This window comes from Sinohyriopsis cumingii, chromosome 18 (genome assembly GCF_028554795.1).
Source record: "Sinohyriopsis cumingii isolate HCF-2022 chromosome 18, ASM2855479v2, whole genome shotgun sequence".
In the NCBI taxonomy this organism is placed as follows: domain Eukaryota; kingdom Metazoa; phylum Mollusca; class Bivalvia; order Unionida; family Unionidae; genus Sinohyriopsis; species Sinohyriopsis cumingii.
This window is the reverse complement of record NC_142978.1, coordinates 66,783,948-66,802,725: the sequence shown is the minus strand read 5'-3', so window position 1 is coordinate 66,802,725 and position 18,778 is coordinate 66,783,948. Positions and strand designations below refer to the sequence as shown.

The 18,778-nt window shown below is 35.1% G+C and overlaps 1 protein-coding gene across 3 annotated transcripts; it reads left to right on the top strand.

Moving 5' to 3' along the window:
• Positions 1–1,081: 1,081 nt before the first annotated feature.
• Positions 1,082–17,686, top strand: LOC149776840 (structure-specific endonuclease subunit slx1-like). Of its 3 annotated transcripts, none has more exons than XM_089941570.1 (6): positions 1,082–1,170; positions 2,382–2,574; positions 5,234–5,285; positions 6,596–6,985; positions 9,874–10,083; positions 10,765–17,686. In XM_089941570.1, the coding sequence occupies exons 2-6, from the start codon at positions 2,402–2,404 to the stop codon at positions 10,828–10,830; spliced, it is 891 nt and encodes a 296-aa protein (XP_089797696.1). In that variant the 5' UTR covers positions 1,082–1,170; positions 2,382–2,401; the 3' UTR covers positions 10,831–17,686. The 3 variants fall into 3 exon arrangements, with proteins under 3 accessions (XP_089797696.1, XP_089797695.1, XP_089797694.1); XM_089941569.1 differs by lacking the exon at positions 1,082–1,170 and adding an exon at positions 1,209–1,435; XM_089941568.1 differs by lacking the exon at positions 1,082–1,170 and adding an exon at positions 1,451–1,848.
• The last annotated feature ends 1,092 nt before the right edge of the window (positions 17,687–18,778 follow it).

Sequence of the window (18,778 nt, the reverse complement as noted above, 5' to 3'; positions counted from 1 at the left end):
AAATTCTGTGTTTGATTCTGGATCAAATGGATAGCCAGTGTAGGATACAGAGCAACGGGGAGGTGTGCTCTGATCGTGGTACTCTAAGTATGATCCGAGCAGCTGTGTTTTGAACATTTTGAAGTTTCTGGAGTAGACATTGAGATGAACCAGACAGAATTGAGTTACAATAGTCCAGTCTTGAAAGTACTAATCAACACACAAGTGTTTTAGTGGCATCAACTGAAAGATATTTGCGAATTGAGCTGATGCGTCTCAGCTCAAGATATGCAGCCTTGCATATGTTCATGACATGTTGGTGCAATGTGAGAGTACTACCCAGAGTAACACCTAGGTTTCGTACTGATTGTGTAAATTTAATGTTGACGTTGCTGATATTTATTGTTTTAGGTAAAGGATGTGAATGAGAAAGTCTTTGTGTTGTGATCAGAATGGCCTCAGTTTTATCATCATTCATCTGCAGCTTGTTACAAGTCATCCATGATTTCACATCAGAAATGCACCTCTCTACACATTGGATTGTAGCATCAACTTCAGTTGGGTGGCTAGTCTTGTATATTTGCGTGTCATCAGCGTACAATTGATGAGACACTGGATGATGATCTATGACACTTGAGAGCGACTGAGTGTACAGAATGAAGAGAACAGGTCCAAGAACATAGATCAACTGGGTTGGAGTGTATTCCATTTGCAGATACAATTTGTGTCTTGTTGACCAAGTAGGACTTGAACCACAGTAAGGCTGTATCATGAATGCCAAATACATGCTGGAGACGGTGAAGTAATATATCATGGTCTATTGTGTCAAATGCTGCAGACAAATCAAGGAGGGTGAGGACTGTAATCTTTCCGCTATCCAATGCAGAGAGAATGGTATGGTAAAATGGGAACCAGCCTGGAAATGGTATGCAAAAATGGGAACCAGCCTGGAAATGGTACGGAAAAATGGGAACCAGCCTGGAAATGGTATGCAAAAATGGGAACCAGCCTGGAAATGGTACGGATAAATGGGAACCAGCCTGGAAATGGTACGGAAAAATGGGAACCAGCCTGGAAATGGTATGCAAAAATGGGAACCAGCCTGGAAATGGTATGCAAAAATGGGAACCAGCCTGGAAATGGTACGGAAATGGGGACCAGCCTGGAAATAAAATATAGAGTATATATGGGGTAGGGCTTACCAGGATTGGTTAATAATGTAAATTGTAGGAAAAATAATCTTTTGAGAGCTTATCCTAGTTGTAAGTGGAACAAAATAGAGACTTTTTTATTGATGGAATTTCAGTCCTCTAACAGTCTTGAGTATGGAACACTCATTACTAAAATTAGCACCTCACTCTTTTGTGCTGAATTGAGAACACACGTTTCAAACACATGCAGGTCCAGAAAATGCCGCGGCTGAAATCCTTTCCTCTACACAGAAGTTGGCATCCAGGTTTCATCTTTACTGATACAGATTTGAACATGAGCACTCAAAACTTTTAAGCTATTTAATTTTTAATATCATGGTATTTGCATAGGTTTACTATGAGAACTGAATTAGTACCGTGAGTCCACTAGCTACGATATCCTAGCCTCAACTTGATTTGTTGTGGTCCACGAGGTAGGAGTAGGGGTACTAATATTAGTACTACGTGTCCACAGGCCACGTCCTCAAGTGGAGATAATGCACAACATCATTACTTATATAGTTGTCTAGTGGATTATCACCCATAACTTACGAAGCGTCCTTGTTGACAATAAGTAATGGGGACAAACTAAACGTGTAGCAAGCAAAATACCCTCAACATTGGGTATAAAGACATTAAGGCAAAGTACCTTAAAGTGGGCTCTACCGAACCAAATCAGGTATTGACTGTGTGCTTGTGACACAAACCAATAACCCAATTAGCTTAATCTATAAAATGGATCCATATTTCGCATTGTGACGGTAGGGTAATTTAAATGTTTTGTTGTGAACATATCCTATGTTTTTTCGTCATTTTATATGTGACTGTAATTTTACCTCAGTTTGCTGCTTTTTATGTGGGGTTGTTAGTATGTTTTTGTTTATCTTTACTACTTCTCGGTGTAAAACAAATTTATTGCTACCAGTTTTCGAGGGAGGTTGGATTACAGGGGAAAACCATGTTACATTTTTTTAATAATCTGCACACCAGAGCGGACTTAAGAATCATTAGAACGTTAGTTTGGTTAGCCAGAACCAAGTGGCCTTGTAACTAAACAGTTATTGTCTTGTGCTGTGAGAGATGTCGTAAAAATGGCTTTATCGATATATATTCTCACTTCCCTTTGTTCGCTTTGAAATGGAGATCTAGTATGCATTAATTACTTACCGAACACGTGACTGCGTTGAAACTTCTTGATCATTTGTTTTCCAGGGTAAAGTGATGTTATTCAAATGGTTCAAGAAGTTGAGAACTTCTTTGGCGTGTATTTGCTGTACAACGTCAACCCACAATACAAGGGACGAACGTACATTGGCTACACTGTGAACCCAAACAGACGCATCCGACAACATAATCGTGGAAAACAAGCTGGGGGTGCATGGAGGACTGATGGCAAAGGACCATGGTATAGCAAACATACAGTAGCTCATTGTCTTCACAGTCACGGCGCCCCTGATGTTACTAGTTCAGCATTTGATCATCACAACATACGCTAGTATGAAACAATAGCAACACAAAAAAAAGCATGAAACTTAGATGACATAACATTACTCATGGTTGATACTCGCAAATCTGAACACTTGACTATATAAAGGTTATCATAATTAAACGGGTATCAACATGAATGTTCATAATGAGGATGAATGGTTTAGCTCACCACCAACATTTTTGAAACTATTTCCCTCCACTATGCTGGGAAGTTGAACGTCGCATGTACACATCATGGCTAGATATTTGGAGCACTTTTGACACTGAAAAAGTATAGGAGTTTTGAAAGCTGTGATTGGCTTTTGCAGGATCTATTCTGGAATTGAATATGTTAGAGATAACTTGTTTTAAAAAATGGCAAACCCAGACTTAGGCCCATGTCGTATAATTGTGTTTTAAGTGCCTCTGCTAAAACAAAATCCCCTCTCAATTAGTTGTACTCTGTGTTGGGCCTGAAATGCATGCAGAGTATCAGAATGCAGACTAGTTATCCATGCCAAGAAAAATGGTCCAACTAAGTTTTTATTCAGTCATTGGTGGTTTTCATTTTTGCACAAAAATATAGTGATAAATGAAACGGTATTTGTTAATATTTTTAAGTACAATAAATTGTATACTTTATTTATATATGCAGATGAATCAGAAGTTGCAAATAGTGTATGTTCTGCCTTTTGTATCAGCAAATACACCATTTCGGCTTTAAAAAGGATATTTTAATTGCATAAATTATGTCTTTTTGATGCTTTTGCAATATAATCCTTCTTGGAATCTCATAAATGCTTGGTACATTCACTATGTATGATCTTTAGAATTTTTTGTTTCAGTTTTAATAACCTATAGCATCCATAAAAGTCTGTTGGTTGCTTAACATTTTCATCAAAACTAATTAGAAACAGAAAATATTTATATAATACATATTAATAGTTACAAAGTAAAATCCTGCCTTCTCTATATTTAGTTTGATTGGCTTTCACTAAAGCATTATAGTAAGTGACCAAGTTTGAGAGGGTAAAAAGAGAGCAGATGTTTCATGATATTTTTTTCATTGGGAATAATAACATGATGTATTTATTTATTTGATAAGTGGATTTAATTCCACTAGTCCATGCTGATTAGGATACATGTATAAACATAGATTAAGATAAAATGGCTAATTGGACAAAAACTTGGATTGAGCATATTTAATTTCTACTGGTATAAGGTTATGATCTGAAGAAAAATCTTCATGCAGCATGCTAGAGATAGGTTGCAGTTTCAGATCAAGTTACCTCCTCTACAATTGGTGTCAACCTTATTTGAGATCAACCTTCCATAGAAAACACCTTTCCATGTCAATTAATCATCTTTAGCACCTGCTTACCTAATTACTTATGGACAGTGGGAGGGCAGTCAGCTTAGGCCTGGTGTAAGTAGTTGCATCATATTATATAATATGGGACTACATGTGAGAAATTTTCCCCCAAGTCAGTAACCTTAATTCATTATAGTTTTGAAACTACAGCTTTGATGTTACTTTTGTCGATTTTTTTTTTCAGTACCTGAAGATGACTTTCTTACAGTTTGATGATAAATGTGTAAAGTTTGATATTTGTTGGTGCATTAGAAAAAAAATATTCTTATTCAAGTGAGCTTAGGCATGGCTTGAAGGAAATTACAGAAATGTCCATTACTATCTAGTCAATTTTATTATGTTACATAAAATAAGATATGGTGATACAGATAAAATATATCCTGCATTTCTTGTTGGTTGTATACATTAAGAAATGTATGATAGCTTTAAGACATTTGGGATACTTGAAATCATCTGATTTTTCATGGAATCAATTTCTTCTCTACACTTGCTATGAGAAGATAACCCACAAGATGGTATACAGTGATTGCAAGGGAAGTAATTCTGTAAACACTACATTACATGAGGCATCGCAAAGATGATGGTTGATATGGGTGAAAATATAAATTTCTCCTTTATGATTAATATAAAATTCTTTGCTGAGTATTTTCTTTTCTTGTAAATTTTAGAGACATTTTCTTCTGCAATTAATCCTTTATTTTTTTCATTAATTTTCATTCTTCAATAAGATTTTATTGAGGGCTAAAACCATAACCGCTTGCTTTAGACTTTTTAAAGTATGCTCTAGATTAGCTGGTACTGATATTTTTGCACAGTAGTTTAGGATTTTAAGTTTCTTTATCATGCAAGTGTTTAATATAATTTGTCCAGAAGAGAGACATGGGAACGTTCAGGACTTATTTTAAAGTAGCCGATCAAACAACTTATTGGCAACTAGCTCTTTTGTGTACCTTGATAATACTGGATATATTGTGTTTTTCTAATTTGTCTAATGAACTCAGTTTATAGTTAGTTTTTCAATATGCATTTCCTTTGATAAAATTGTCTTGCTTGTTAATAAGCATTTCCACCAGTCCTGTTCCAAAACCAGTCATTGGCATTCTCTTCCAAATCCTCATCAAGTGTTGCTGCTGCAGCATCGCCAGTTGAAGATTTCAGAAAGAATGTTAGAAGCTCAGGAGAAAGAAAAGTATATACTCTAGCTAATAAATCTCCTTTTTAACAGGGAAATGGTGTTAATTGTCCATGGATTCCCTAATGATGTCTCTGCATTGAGGGTGAGTTTCCACAAGTTTTTATTTGTCTAAACACAGTTTTATGTGCAAATACTGTATTTTCTGTTCTGTTGGACTGGTATAAGAATTCATTTACTGAATTGTATTACCATATAGTACTTCTAGGAATGTTTCAAAGTTGTTTACTTCTGGATTCTTGGTTAAATCATAAAAGACTACATTTGTAAAAGGTTTATTCTTTTCTTCCTGTTTTGGACATCCATCACAAAGTTCAAGCCTTGTGGGTGGGGCCCTGATGGTAACGACTGACAAAATGGTAAATATTCCCATGTGCATTTGTTTTTCCAAGTAAGTATATCATTGTTTTGGAGTGTTGATTTTGAGAGTTACCAAACTTCAACCCAGGGGCAAAGTTACTTCTGCAGTAATGATGACGGACCTCATGTGCAATATTTATTGCATGTATATGAATTTGTCTTTTCATGCCCAGTAAATGTGTGGGTATATATATATTATATATATATATATACAGGGTCTCAGTGATGTATATGTTGACATTTGCATTGTAGATTGCACATGCTAATTCTCTGACATGGCAGACAACATTTTAGTTATTTGAAATTTATGTAGGATCACCCCTTCCCCATGCCTCACCTGTATGGGCTAGAGAAAATATTCAGAAAGTGTTCGCACAATCTGCACCCAAAGGTCTATCCCAGACACATCTAGCTTTCACAGTTTAGGACTAGTTAAGGACATTACACATTTATGATGATATAACAGTACATGGAAAGGGACAGACTATACCACAATGTCCCTGCGGTTTGAAATAGTGGTACAAAAATAATAACATAAAAACTTGAATGCTTGTATAGCTAAATATTGAAGAAACAAAATTATTTAAAGGAGGCCTTTGTCTTAAACACATTAAATGATCAGTTTATGATATAAAATGAATTGGTGTGGGCAGGGGCGGATTAAGGCTCACTGGTGCCCTAAGCATTGACAGATCTTGGTGGCCCCCTTCTTTCCACGTACACCTGGGAAGATTACCCTAGGGTGCACCATGATCAAGAAACAACATTATGATCAATTTGCACTAGTTTTATCAATTTTTTGTGCAAATCTTCATTTGTTTTTTTTCTTTTCATCCTTTTCTCAACTTTGTGGTGCCTCCTTTGGCCCTGGTGCCCTAAGCACGTGCTTAGTCTGCTTAATGGTTAATACGCCCCTGGGTGTGGGGAAATCTTACTTTGACAGTCTTTAATCTATTACTGAAAAATCTCTGTTTTTGGTCTAGCATGGTAGTCCCTTCCAGTTCTAATATATGTTGCAATGTTTTTTATTTACAGTTTGAGTGGGCATGGCAGCATCCAGAAAAGTCCAGACGTTTGAGACATACCACTCGTAAACAGAAGAAGGAATCTGCATTTGACTTTAGATTCCGCATCTTGGCCGAGATGCTGAGAACTGGCCCATGGAATAGGTTGACGTTGACCATCCGATGGCTGAAACAAAATTACCACAGAGATTTTCCACCCAATTTAACTCCACCACTTCATATGCCAATTGCTTATGGCCCTGTAGTCAGTAAAAAGGTGACTGAGATGAAAGAGACCAAAGTTGACCCGAAGGTTACAAGTCATAGTACAGAATTCGAAGATGATGATGACGAGTTGATCAGCATGTCACAAGTTACTGGAGCTGCTCCACGTTGTTCTGTCTGCTTTAAAAGAATGCAGGTGCAGGGATTTTTATTGAATTGTTAACTTGTGATGACACATAGTGAGACATAATTATATTGCTGTCTTTGGGGTGGTAACAGAATAAATGGTTTAGGATATTGCATTAGGAGAACAATACAGGTACATTGTAATGTTGGAAATAATTCGAAGTATAAAACATTAATGATTGGTTCATCCAATCAGCCATCAATTATGAGTATTTTTTCTTATTTTTCATGAATAGTGTAGCTTTTCCATTAGTTAAAGAAATATTGTTTCATCATGGAAAGTCAAACAGTATACTGACACATTTGTGATATACCATGTTGTTGGAATCATGGAAAGTCAAACAGTATACTGACACATTTGTGATATACCATATTGTTGGCATCATGGAATGTCAAACAGTATGCTGACACATTTGTGATATACCATATTGTTGGTATCATGGAAATTCAAACAGTATGCTGACACATTTGTAACATACCATATTGTTTTCATCATGGAAAGTCAAACAGTATATTGACACATTTGTGATTTACCATATTGTTTTCATCATGGAAAGTCAAACAGTATGCTGACACATTTGTGATATACCATATTGTTGGCATCATGGAAAGTCAAACAGTATGCTGACACATTGGTGATATACCATATTGTTGGCATGATGGAAATTCAAACAGTATACTGACACATTTGTGATATACCATATTGATTTCATCATGGAAAGTCAAACAGTATACTGACACATTTATGATATACCATGTTGTTGGCATCATGCAAAGTCAAACAGTATACTGACACATTTGTGATATACCATATTGTTGGCATCATGGAAAGTCAAACAGTATGCTGACACATTTGTGATATACCATATTGTTGGCATCATGGAAAGTCAAACAGTATGCTGACACATTGGTGATATACCATATTGTTGGCATCATGGAAATTCAAACAGTATACTGACACATTTGTGATATACCATATTGATTTCATCATGGAAAGTCAAACAGTATACTGACACATTTATGATATACCATGTTGTTGGCATCATGCAAAGTCAAACAGTATACTGACACATTTGTGATATACCATATTGTTGGCATCATGGAAATTCAAACAGTATGCTGACACATTTGTGATATACCATATTGTTGGCATCATGGAAAGTCAAACAGTATACTGACACATTTGTGATATACCATATTGTTGGCATCAGATTATACTCATCTAGAAGGTTATTTTAACAGTAAGATTTTGTTTATAGCAAATTTGTTGCCATATGCTTAGTTGCGACAGAATGAGGCTCTTATATTTGGTAATAGTAATAGTAATAATAATGATGACTATTAAGGCCCTTATATTTGGTAATAATAATTACTATTGAGACCTTTATATTTGATAATAATAATCATGATGACTACTGAGGCCATTATATTTGGTAATAATGACCATGATAACTGTTGAGGTAATTGTATTTGGTAATAATAATCATGATAACTGTTGAGGCCTTTGTATATGGTATTGATAATCATGATGACTTTTGAGGCCTAAACCACGTCCTCCTTCACTTTTAAATACAGCCCCATTTTCCCAGCAAATAAATTTATCTTTAATTGCGTAAGGGCATTTGACTTAATCAGCAGTCCATAATACTGTCAGTTGAGGCATCTAGATATGCAATTCATTTAGAAATGCTTATTCCACATCTGCCCTGATGTATCAAGCATTCATGATACACATTTGAAGCACTTTGAGTGAAGTTGTCATTTCTGTCATGGGCCTCCTTCCTGGGAACAAAAAGAACATTTCCAGTTCACTGTTAAACCGATATAGTATTGGGTTAATAACATACAGATATGGTTAATGCAATAAATATTCATTATTATCACGTATAATTCTAAAACGGAATTGTTTGTAAGGAGGTCTTGAATTTTCACTAAATTACCCATACCACTAAATATCTAAATATTTTTACAACAAATCGCCAATATGTACATCAATTATATAAATTTAGGGAATAGTATCTGTTGAAAAACAATTGTAGAAAACAATCATAAAGTTAACTGTGTCAAAATGACATCTATTCCATTTTTTATGCAGATAAAAAAATATGAGTTTCCATTGTCTATAGCAGTATAACTACATATGCTTAATATTTGCTTATTGGTCAGTTAACTCATTTTGCCCAGATAAATTAGCTCATCTTTTTAACTCTTCTCTGAATGAAGGCATGGTCCATGATCCATAGGCTTGAAAAAATTGTTTACAGCATGATAAAGATGCTATCAATTCTTTGCTTGTTTGTCAAATAGGAAGTAAAGCAAAAGTAATCTTAGACCACTTTGTTCCATGCTGCCACCTACCAGATTAAAGGGAAGTTTATAGCTTTGATCCATTATTGCCTCACTACTAATGATAGTATTGTTTGTAGTCAAGAGGCAGTAGTTCCTAGGAAGTTGTAAATAATGTACTTGACCAATAAAACTGCTCTTTTTCTACCTCATATCTTACACTTTGAATAATGGCCTAAAAGATTCTGTATTGTTGAGGCAAAATACTCACTAGTAATAGAACCCCATTTGTTAAGGATTCTTGCTTTTGAACAGTTTACGACATTTCTCCTAATGATATCATCATTACGTCATGACATCATCAGTAAGATGTGACTTGGTTTCTGCATTGTTCAAGACAAGTGTGACAATCCTCAGACAACACCTAGTCACTGTATTTTGTGCTTTATTGCCTCATATTATGCTCATTATTTTCTTTGTGCATTCATTCTAACAAAGCATTGCTTTTCAAGCTTTTCATTCTGCTGTTTGCAGTTTTATAAATGTAAATTGATTATGTAATTTCTTTTTCTCCACATGTAGAGTCTCAATAAACATGTTGGGTTTTTTTAGGACACAGACACAGTTCTCATTTGCTATCACCCCAGATGTCCAATGAAGGCACACATAATTTGCCTGTCTCAAAAGCTCCTATCTGCTGACACCAATTCTGGGTTGGATCACATTCTTCCGGTTAGTGGTAGCTGCCCACGCTGTCAGCAGCCTGTTTTATGGGGAGATCTTATTCGACACAAGCAAGGATGTTACCAAAATCTATCCCAGGTATTTCACAACAAACAACTTGACTTTATGAATTTTGTCTAAATAATCAGTACGTTTATAATCAACAGCAAATGCAGTAATATTTATTATACATTACAAAAAAAGAGGAAAGGTCTGAGAGAAAGAGTCTGTTAGTACTTAAAGGTTGCAGTTTACGATAAAATAAAACATAGGCATGTAAGGGAACCAAATTGGCAAATACATGTACCATAACAATGTACAAAGGTCAAAAAGTTTGACAGCATAAATAGTTATTTATTATCTTTTTGTTAGAGTTTGTAATAAAAAGAGGTACATTGCAGCTGTGGGTAATTTGTTGTCATTGTAAATTACAGTACAATTTATATTTGGTTTATTTGGTAGATGGATGGATTGATGGATCCAACCATTAAAGTCATTTTAATAATTTAATGAAACATTAATTTACAGTATAAATTCTGTATTTTATGTTTGTTGATATTCTTTTCTTTAAATTTATATTTGTTTCTTTAGAAATTTTTAAAAAATTTAGCAATTAAAATATTACTTTATGGAAAATATGCAACCATCTGTAAAAATCATGTTGCCCAGAAAGCCATATTAACTAAATAGATGTTCTTATATTTGTATGTATGTACATTTTTATTGCACATTTTTCCAGAACATTTATTTGTTGTTTTATTTCTTTTCTTTTCCTCTTAGAATGCAGACAGTGATGACATTGAAGATGACCACTGGGCAGATGAGCTTCAAACTCAGGTTATATGATACGATTTAAATGATTCCCAGAATTGGAATCACAGTTCACAGGTCACATGATAGGAGTGAGATGATTCTCAGAGAGAATTGAAATCTTGTTTCACAAGAAATGGTATAAGATATAAAGATTGAATACAGGACCAAGGCTGCATCTCATCAGCATTGCTTAAGTTTGAATTCAGACTTGACTCCAAAATCCAGTGATCTGATTTGCTAAAATTTAAGTCTGTCCTAAACTTGACCAATGAAATGTCTCATATCTAGACATATCCTTAAGACTTATGTTGGTGAAATTGGGGCCAGGCCGCATAAAAGTATCAGATATTCTAGACTGGATTTTCAAGCAGCAGTTACACATATGTCTAAACAGATGGTTGCCAGTTAATGAATGGAAACACATACAAGAAATATTTTGCTAAAAATTAATGGGAAGCAGACTGCATACATCCTTTGCATGGGAATCTGGCTACAAATCAACTTGGCTTCCTGTAATTTAATGAATCAGAGTTACAGAAAAGGGTTCAACCACAGTTGTCAGGAAATTAATTTCATTGTATACAGTAAATTACAGGTAATTCAGACTTAAGTTGCTAATTTTGTGTAAAACTGAATTCATTAACTCGTGAGAATTCATTGTAATTTAGAATTGGAAAACTTGCAAGAATAATAAGTGTGGAATGTGAAAGTGTATTTAAGTGTTTATCATATACTACATGAAGGATGCATTTATTTTATTAGAAATCAATAGCACCATCTTCACTGAACCATGAATTGAAGTACTGTTAAAAAGTGTAATTTTTCATTGAACTTTAAAATCCACAAAATACACTGTATCTATAGAGATTTTAATTCAAGCAAATAAACATGCGGAATATTTTGAGTTCCAGTAAGGATAAAGGTAATAGAGTTAGCCACTATCCACTGAATAAAGAAGTCTCACACCAAAGAACATATAATAGTGAAATTATTACAATTCAGCAGCTGTAAATCAACTGCATGTCCATAGTGAAAATTATAACAAGAGAGCATATCAACACTTATTTGATTTGCCATGTATTCCTCAACCCATTAGACTACCTCAGAGGTTGGATTATCAGGGGTCTCCCTTAGTTTGAAATCTTTTACATATGAAGTATAGTAGTTATGTGACATAACATTCATTCATACAAACAGGAATGCATATATATACAAAAGACCAGTAAATTAATATGCCGTACTTCGTTTATAAAAAGTAATTATCTTGGAGACATTAATTAGAAGAATTTAATAATTAAATAAGCAATTAAGCTTGCAAATGGGCAAGTGCCTTTGTTATTTTATATTGTAATTAAATCATTGACCAAAAAGAAAATTCTTAAAAAAATATAAACCTGACTGTAGATATAGGCATTGAATATGTATGTTTTACAGGGTTCAAAACTAATTTTTTTATTAACTAGTCAAGTGGACTACCAAGACAAAAGATATACTAGTCCACAGCAATATCCATTGATCCGCAAAATACATGTACGTAACACAACAATAAAGATTTATACACAATATAAATTATATTGATTTGCCATCAGTTTGTCCAAATCATAATCTTCTCCATCGGGGCCCCAAGTGGCCGAGTGGTCTAAAGCGCTCTCCGTTACGGATCACTGCCATCTCACCTCTGTCTGCGAAGGTTCGAGTCTCGGATTCGGCCAATGTGGGTATGTGAGAAAGCTTGCTAGTAGCTTCTCGTGGGTCGGTGGTTCTTTCCGGCGTTTTCCCGGGTTCTTCCTCCACCATTAATCCATTAATACTGGCCACCATGTATAGCCTATCGTGTGCTGAAAAATGGCGTTAAACCCTACAACAACAACAACAACAATCTTCTCCATCTGATTCTGAATAGTCCTCCATATACAGTGGTCTTCTTTGTCTCGGTCCACAAGAGTTCCATAAATATATACTGGCACTGGATCATAATCAGCCATGTCTTCACTTATAAAGTTCTTCACTTATAAAGTGAATCGTTAACAAGTCATTCAATACACTGCTGTGCAGTCAGCATCTCCAATCAGATTTCATCATTTTCAATTCACTGAATCCCCGCTCTCCATCTGCATAATATCCACCAGCCAAGAATGTTAGTGTGACCTTCTTGAAATTTCTTGTTAATATCACACCATTGTAAGGGGCCCTGAGTGGCTGAGTGGTCTAAAGCGTCTCTGTTACGGATCACTGCCATCTCACCTCTATCTGCGTAGGTTCGAGTCACGGATTCTGCCAATGTGGGTATGTGAGAAAGCTTGCCAGTGGCTTCTCGTGGGTCGGTGGTTCTTTCTGTGGTTTTCCCGGGTTCTTCCTCCACCATTAATACTGGCCGCCATGTATAGCCTATCATGTGCTGAAAAATGGCGTTAAACCCTACAACAACAACAACACCATTGTAAGTTCTCTACCTGACATCCACAAGCATAAATTAAACTTTTCAAGAGTTGTCACTCCTGTGAAAAATGTTCCAGCAGAATAGTAACATCCTCATCACCAAATCCAATATGATTGCTGTTTGTCAAATCGGGCATCCAAGTGTTCTGCTAAACTGTTGATCATGTCCTCTCTAGCATGAAGTGATAACTGCACTGATGTTAGGGAACTTTGTTCTTTTAGTACAAAACCATGAAATTCTTTTATAGGTCCATTACCAATATCCTGCAGAAACTTTTTTAACCTAGGTCCATCGCTTAATTTCAACTGTTCCAAGGCACCAATAGTTGCAAGAACTCTCAGGTATACTTCAGACGACAAAAAAGACTCATTTTGAAGAAACAGTGACAACTTGGACAGTAAATTTATGACATCTGTCAAGAAGTGGGCATAATTAACAAGATGCAGATCTAGCAACATTTTCAGATAGCCAGCTGCTTTCCCAGTAGCTTCAGGTCTTCTAGGTGAAGGCCGATCAGTTTTAGTCAATGTCTGGAGGTGGCTGACTATTGCTGGATATGATTTCCACAAATTGTCCAAAAGCCTCTGCCAATGTGCCAACCATCTAGTTCCACCACCATGAGTAGTGACTATCTTGGTGATTCTCAGCACGTCATATGCACCTAACAAATCACTTCTATTTCAGGGGCTGTTCTGATAAAAATAGTAAAGTCCTGTTAACAGCTCCTCAACTTTTGTATGGATAGGCTTTCTTGCAATGGCAGCTTTGTAAGCCAGTTCCAAATGATGAGCATGGCAATGTATTCCTACAAGACATTTCTGCGATTCTCTAAATCTAACAATAACACCATTTTTTTCCAGTATTGACAGCAGCTCCATCAAAACCAAATCCAACAAGTTTACTTTTGTAATCAGGCATTGCAATTGATGCAAATGCATCATCAATAGCTCCTAAAATCCCATCAGCATTAGCTCATGAAACTTCTGTCGTACCCATAAATGAAGTGCATATTTGCCCACCCATGGCAGTTCTCACATAAACAACTTTTGTTCACGGAACCCTTTATCATTGGAACCATCAGTGATAATACTAATAAATGGTGCTGATTTAATCTTTTGTTCAAGATTATTTCTTGCACACTGTGCAATAAATTCTGAAAATGCTTGTGCCTCCTTATCATTGAGATATGTTTGACCAACATCATTTCCTTTTCTGGCATCCAATTGGACCATCCACATATAATTGCTAAACGGCCTTCTCATTTTTACTAAAGCATGTACATTCCTAAACAAAATTGACATTCTTCCAACAACTTTTTCCTTTAGCGTCATGACGATTTTACTTGCAGATGACTCATTTTGGTTTCGATAATTCTCGACTCATCATCATGCATTTCTGATGGATTTGTGATTTGGTTTCATGATATACTATTGTTTCCAATCGTAAATTGGAACATCCAACTACAAATGAGCTTTTTTTTAATCCTCCATTTTTGAATGCTATCTGCAGATGCTGAAGAACATGGTATTTACTTCTGGTTAATGTTAAGCCATGGGTGACCGCATTTCCACTAATCTAGAAAAGTTCAGTTCCTACTTTCTTTATCATACTGTTTGTCGCGTTCCCTTTTGCTCTCATTATTGTCAGTCTTCAGCCTTTTGGCCGGATTTTCCACACCTTGTACAAATCGCCACATTGTTCTCTTCACTTTCTTTGTTTAACTATGATCCTGGTCAGTGCGACAATAACACTTTTCACACCATTTGTAATGCTTAATATAAAGCGCCTAGGTGATCTGGATTTACATACAGGAGTTACAACAAGTTCAGTAACAAAAAATAGCAAGTTATTTATCCGCATTTCTGTTATGGAATTCATTAAAAAATACCAGAAAAGCAAGATTTAAAATAACTACATGCATTCATTTTTATTAGTCAGGCAGACTTGTATTGGAACATATTTATTACTCCTTATGGAAACTATTAGTTGTGGACTGACAGACATCTTTTTGTTTCAAACACATGCTTTGAAACTTTGCAACAAGTCTAAATGTAATTTGCTTTCTTCATAAATTTGTAATGTGCTGAAATAAATTTTATTTGCAATTCCATGTTAGGCCATTGGTTAAAATAACTCGTGTAATAAGGTATCCAAAGTTTCATGTGAAATAAAAAGAATAGATCAACTTGATTTTTTAGTATTTACTATTGAAAGCCTATTTAGTAATTTGCAGATTTATCCACCATTTAAAGTACTTTTTAAAGTAGTTTTATGCTTAATTACAATGGCATTTGCCAGTTGCTAACTATATGTCATTGGTGTCTCAAAATCATGACTGTCTGGGTATCTGTCTCTTACTGTATGGATGTGTTATACATGTATATAGTTGACTCATGCGTTATGTTGCTAAATCAGTGTGTTTATTTTGGTTATCTTTTTTAGCTAACTGAGACATCCCCCACTCCCAGTATAATGCCAGTAACCCCCAACGCCAGTCTCTTACTGTATGGATGTGTTATAGTTGACTCATCTGTTATGTTGCTAAATCAGTGTGTTTATTATGGTTATGGTTTTTAGCTGAGACATCCCCATACTCCCACTTTAAGGCCAGTAAACCCCCACCACCACAACACCAGGCCTAAGAGGAGACCTTGTAATAACTCTGTCTTCTCTTTTTACATATTACAGAAATTATTATTGAAGATCCTGAAGTACGAATTATTCCATATAAAAAAGAATATAATTTTTTTTTTCATTTTTGTGATTGCACATCAGTTCCCTTGTTGTAGTTTTTCCACACTTGTGTGTAATTTTATACAGTTGTTTACTTAGATCTTACAATTTCCTCAAATGAGCAAATGAAAATTGAGAGGGTAAATGGGCTGTAGTTTATAATTCAGTTCATGAATGAACATTGTTTAAAAAGTATAGTATTTACATGTGTGATAAAATACCATTTATGCACACTCCAGCAAGTACATGTAAATTTTGTGTTCTGCACCTGATGATATCATCATCACTGTCAAATAACAAGTGTTTTTTAGTGACTTTTATTGTGGTACATTTTTATTTCTCTTTAAATATTTGTGCATTGTCTGAGTTAACTGGAAAGTTAAACTGCTTTGTAGGACATTAATTATAGGTTACTGCATTTGTATGGGAAAATATAAACAAGTTTTTTGGAATAATATTACATGACCTTTGGGAGTGAAGTATTATTCCGAGAAAATGAGTTCATATTTTCCCATACAAATGCAGTAATCTTTTCATTATATACTTAATTTTTTATTCTACCTAAGGCTTAATTATAAAAAAAACTACTCTACAAGAAACAGTCCATTAAGCAAGTGGAAATAATAATTCTTTGTCATCTTGGCTTATTGGCTCTGAAGCCCTTACTTTTCTACCAAAACCTTCAGTAGCATTTTTTTATTTTAATTTTGTTCTTTGACTTATAAAATGGTATGTCCCTGATAAATATGTAACGACCCTTTGCCTCAATTTGCTTTTCTATGCTATTGTTTTATATGCCAGAGAGCACTGGTCTTAGTCTGAATCATTCCTTTTTAGAAAAGTTACGAACATTTCTCATAAAGAACTGTTTCAATGATCAGAATGGTATTTTCAAATACTGTGTTGTCGACATTACGATTATCATGTCCATTTGTGTGCTTGTTTGAAAGTTTCATTTCTGACTCAGTGAACTCATCCACATCGTTAACTCTATCATGATTTCAAATGGACGAAACAGTTTGTTGAGCTCATTCACAAACAAATCTAATCAACCAAAACCTAAAGCATCTACTACATGAGTGTACATGGTTTGTTTACAAAGTAGTTCCTAATACACTATAATATTTTTAGGTACACTTGTCGTGCATGTGCGTGCAATATCATGGTGTTCAGTATTGTAAACCACTGCATGATTCTGACAGTGTAAATTTAATGGAGACAAAAAATGAGCATATAATAATAAGATGCACTGCTTGTTACTTTTTCTAATGTGTGCAGTTATATAATTGTCAATAATATTCAGGTAAATCATCATCCATAATACTTGTACTCTTTTGTGTTTTGCATACTAGCTTCTTTATCTCTCTGTTTTAATACACATTCTTGTGATTCTCATTGTGATTTCAAATTGTAAAAATATCTTCCAAGATTTCTTTCACACACCTTTGGTGTACTTTTGTTTTCAGTTGTGAATAAGTTGCTGTAAAGTTGCGTTTCTTTTCCATGTGTATCATTTTTCAATCATTTTTTATTTCCAATAGAATGATATTGTAAAAAGCAGTCTGCTGTTAGTTTGTGTGGCAATCCTTAGATGTATTTTGTGCCATGTTTTCCCATTTTATTTGTCTTTTTGTCTGTCTTGTAACTTGATCAATTTATCTGCTTATGTTGATTTTTAAAGAGTTTGAAATTACACTAATGTCAGTTCATTTTATAGCCAGTGATCTCTCTTGCTTATGTTAATTTTCTTTCACCCATTATTTGAATTTTTATTTTCTAATTGACTGTAGTTTATGTGGAAATCAATATTCCTCCTACTTGTAGAGTCTTAACACGAAGGCCAAATCCATTGATCACTTGGACTGCTGTGTGGAAACAGATTATTCGTCGTAGGGGCTAAATTACTAAAGCTTTTATTGGACCTTTGGTTTCATAAAATGCCCTAACAGAGCACTCTAATTAATCCAGAATATGTATTTGTTGAAGTAAAAATCATCATGAAACTGTCTACTAATAATTTTAACTGAACATAGTAGCCCACTCAGGAGAGGGAAGCATTTCTGTAGTGACTCTTTTCAGATTACGTAGCTAATTGACTGACTTTACAACTATTAAATAAACAATACATCTTTGCAAAGAACTGGCAACAAATTTCCATGTGGTGTTTGTGATAATGCATGCAGTTTGTTTGCTGATTGTGTCTCAATATGCCTTGTATAAAATCTCAGATTATGGTAGACTTTTGAAGAAACAGATTACAGCTTATACACCATGCACATATGATAAGTGGAGACTAATCTGCTATACCATACTTGTACACTTATAACTAGTGAAGACTAATATGCTACACCATACGTGCACACTTATGACTAGTGGAGACTAATCTGCTACACCATAATTGTACACTTATAACTAGTGAAGACTAATCTGCTACACCATACTTGCACACTTATGACTAGTGGAGACTAATCTGCAACACAGTCGTTGTACACTTGTGACTAGTGAAGACTAATCTGCTACACCATACTTGCACACTTATGACTAGTGGAGACTAATCTGCAACACAGTCGTTGTACACTTGTGACTAGTGAAGACTAATCTGCTACACCATACTTGCACACTTATGACTAGTGGAGACTAATCTGCAACACAGTCGTTGTACACTTGTGACTAGTGAAGACTAATCTGCTACACCATACTTGCACACTTATGACTAGTGGAGACTAATCTGCAACACAGTCGTTGTACACTTGTGAATAGTGAAGACTAATCTGCTACACCATACTTGCACACTTATGACTAGTGGAG

Bases quoted from the DNA above. Each gene is read 5' to 3' on its own strand.
- LOC149776840 (XM_089941570.1), top strand. From the start codon at position 2,402: ATGGTTCAAGAAGTTGAGAACTTCTTTGGCGTGTATTTGCTGTACAAC. The intron at 2,575-5,233 runs GTATAGCAAACA...CCTTTTTAACAG, and splicing joins ACTGATGGCAAAGGACCATG to GGAAATGGTGTTAATTGTCC. The intron at 6,986-9,873 runs GTGCAGGGATTT...GGGTTTTTTTAG, and splicing joins TCTGCTTTAAAAGAATGCAG to GACACAGACACAGTTCTCAT.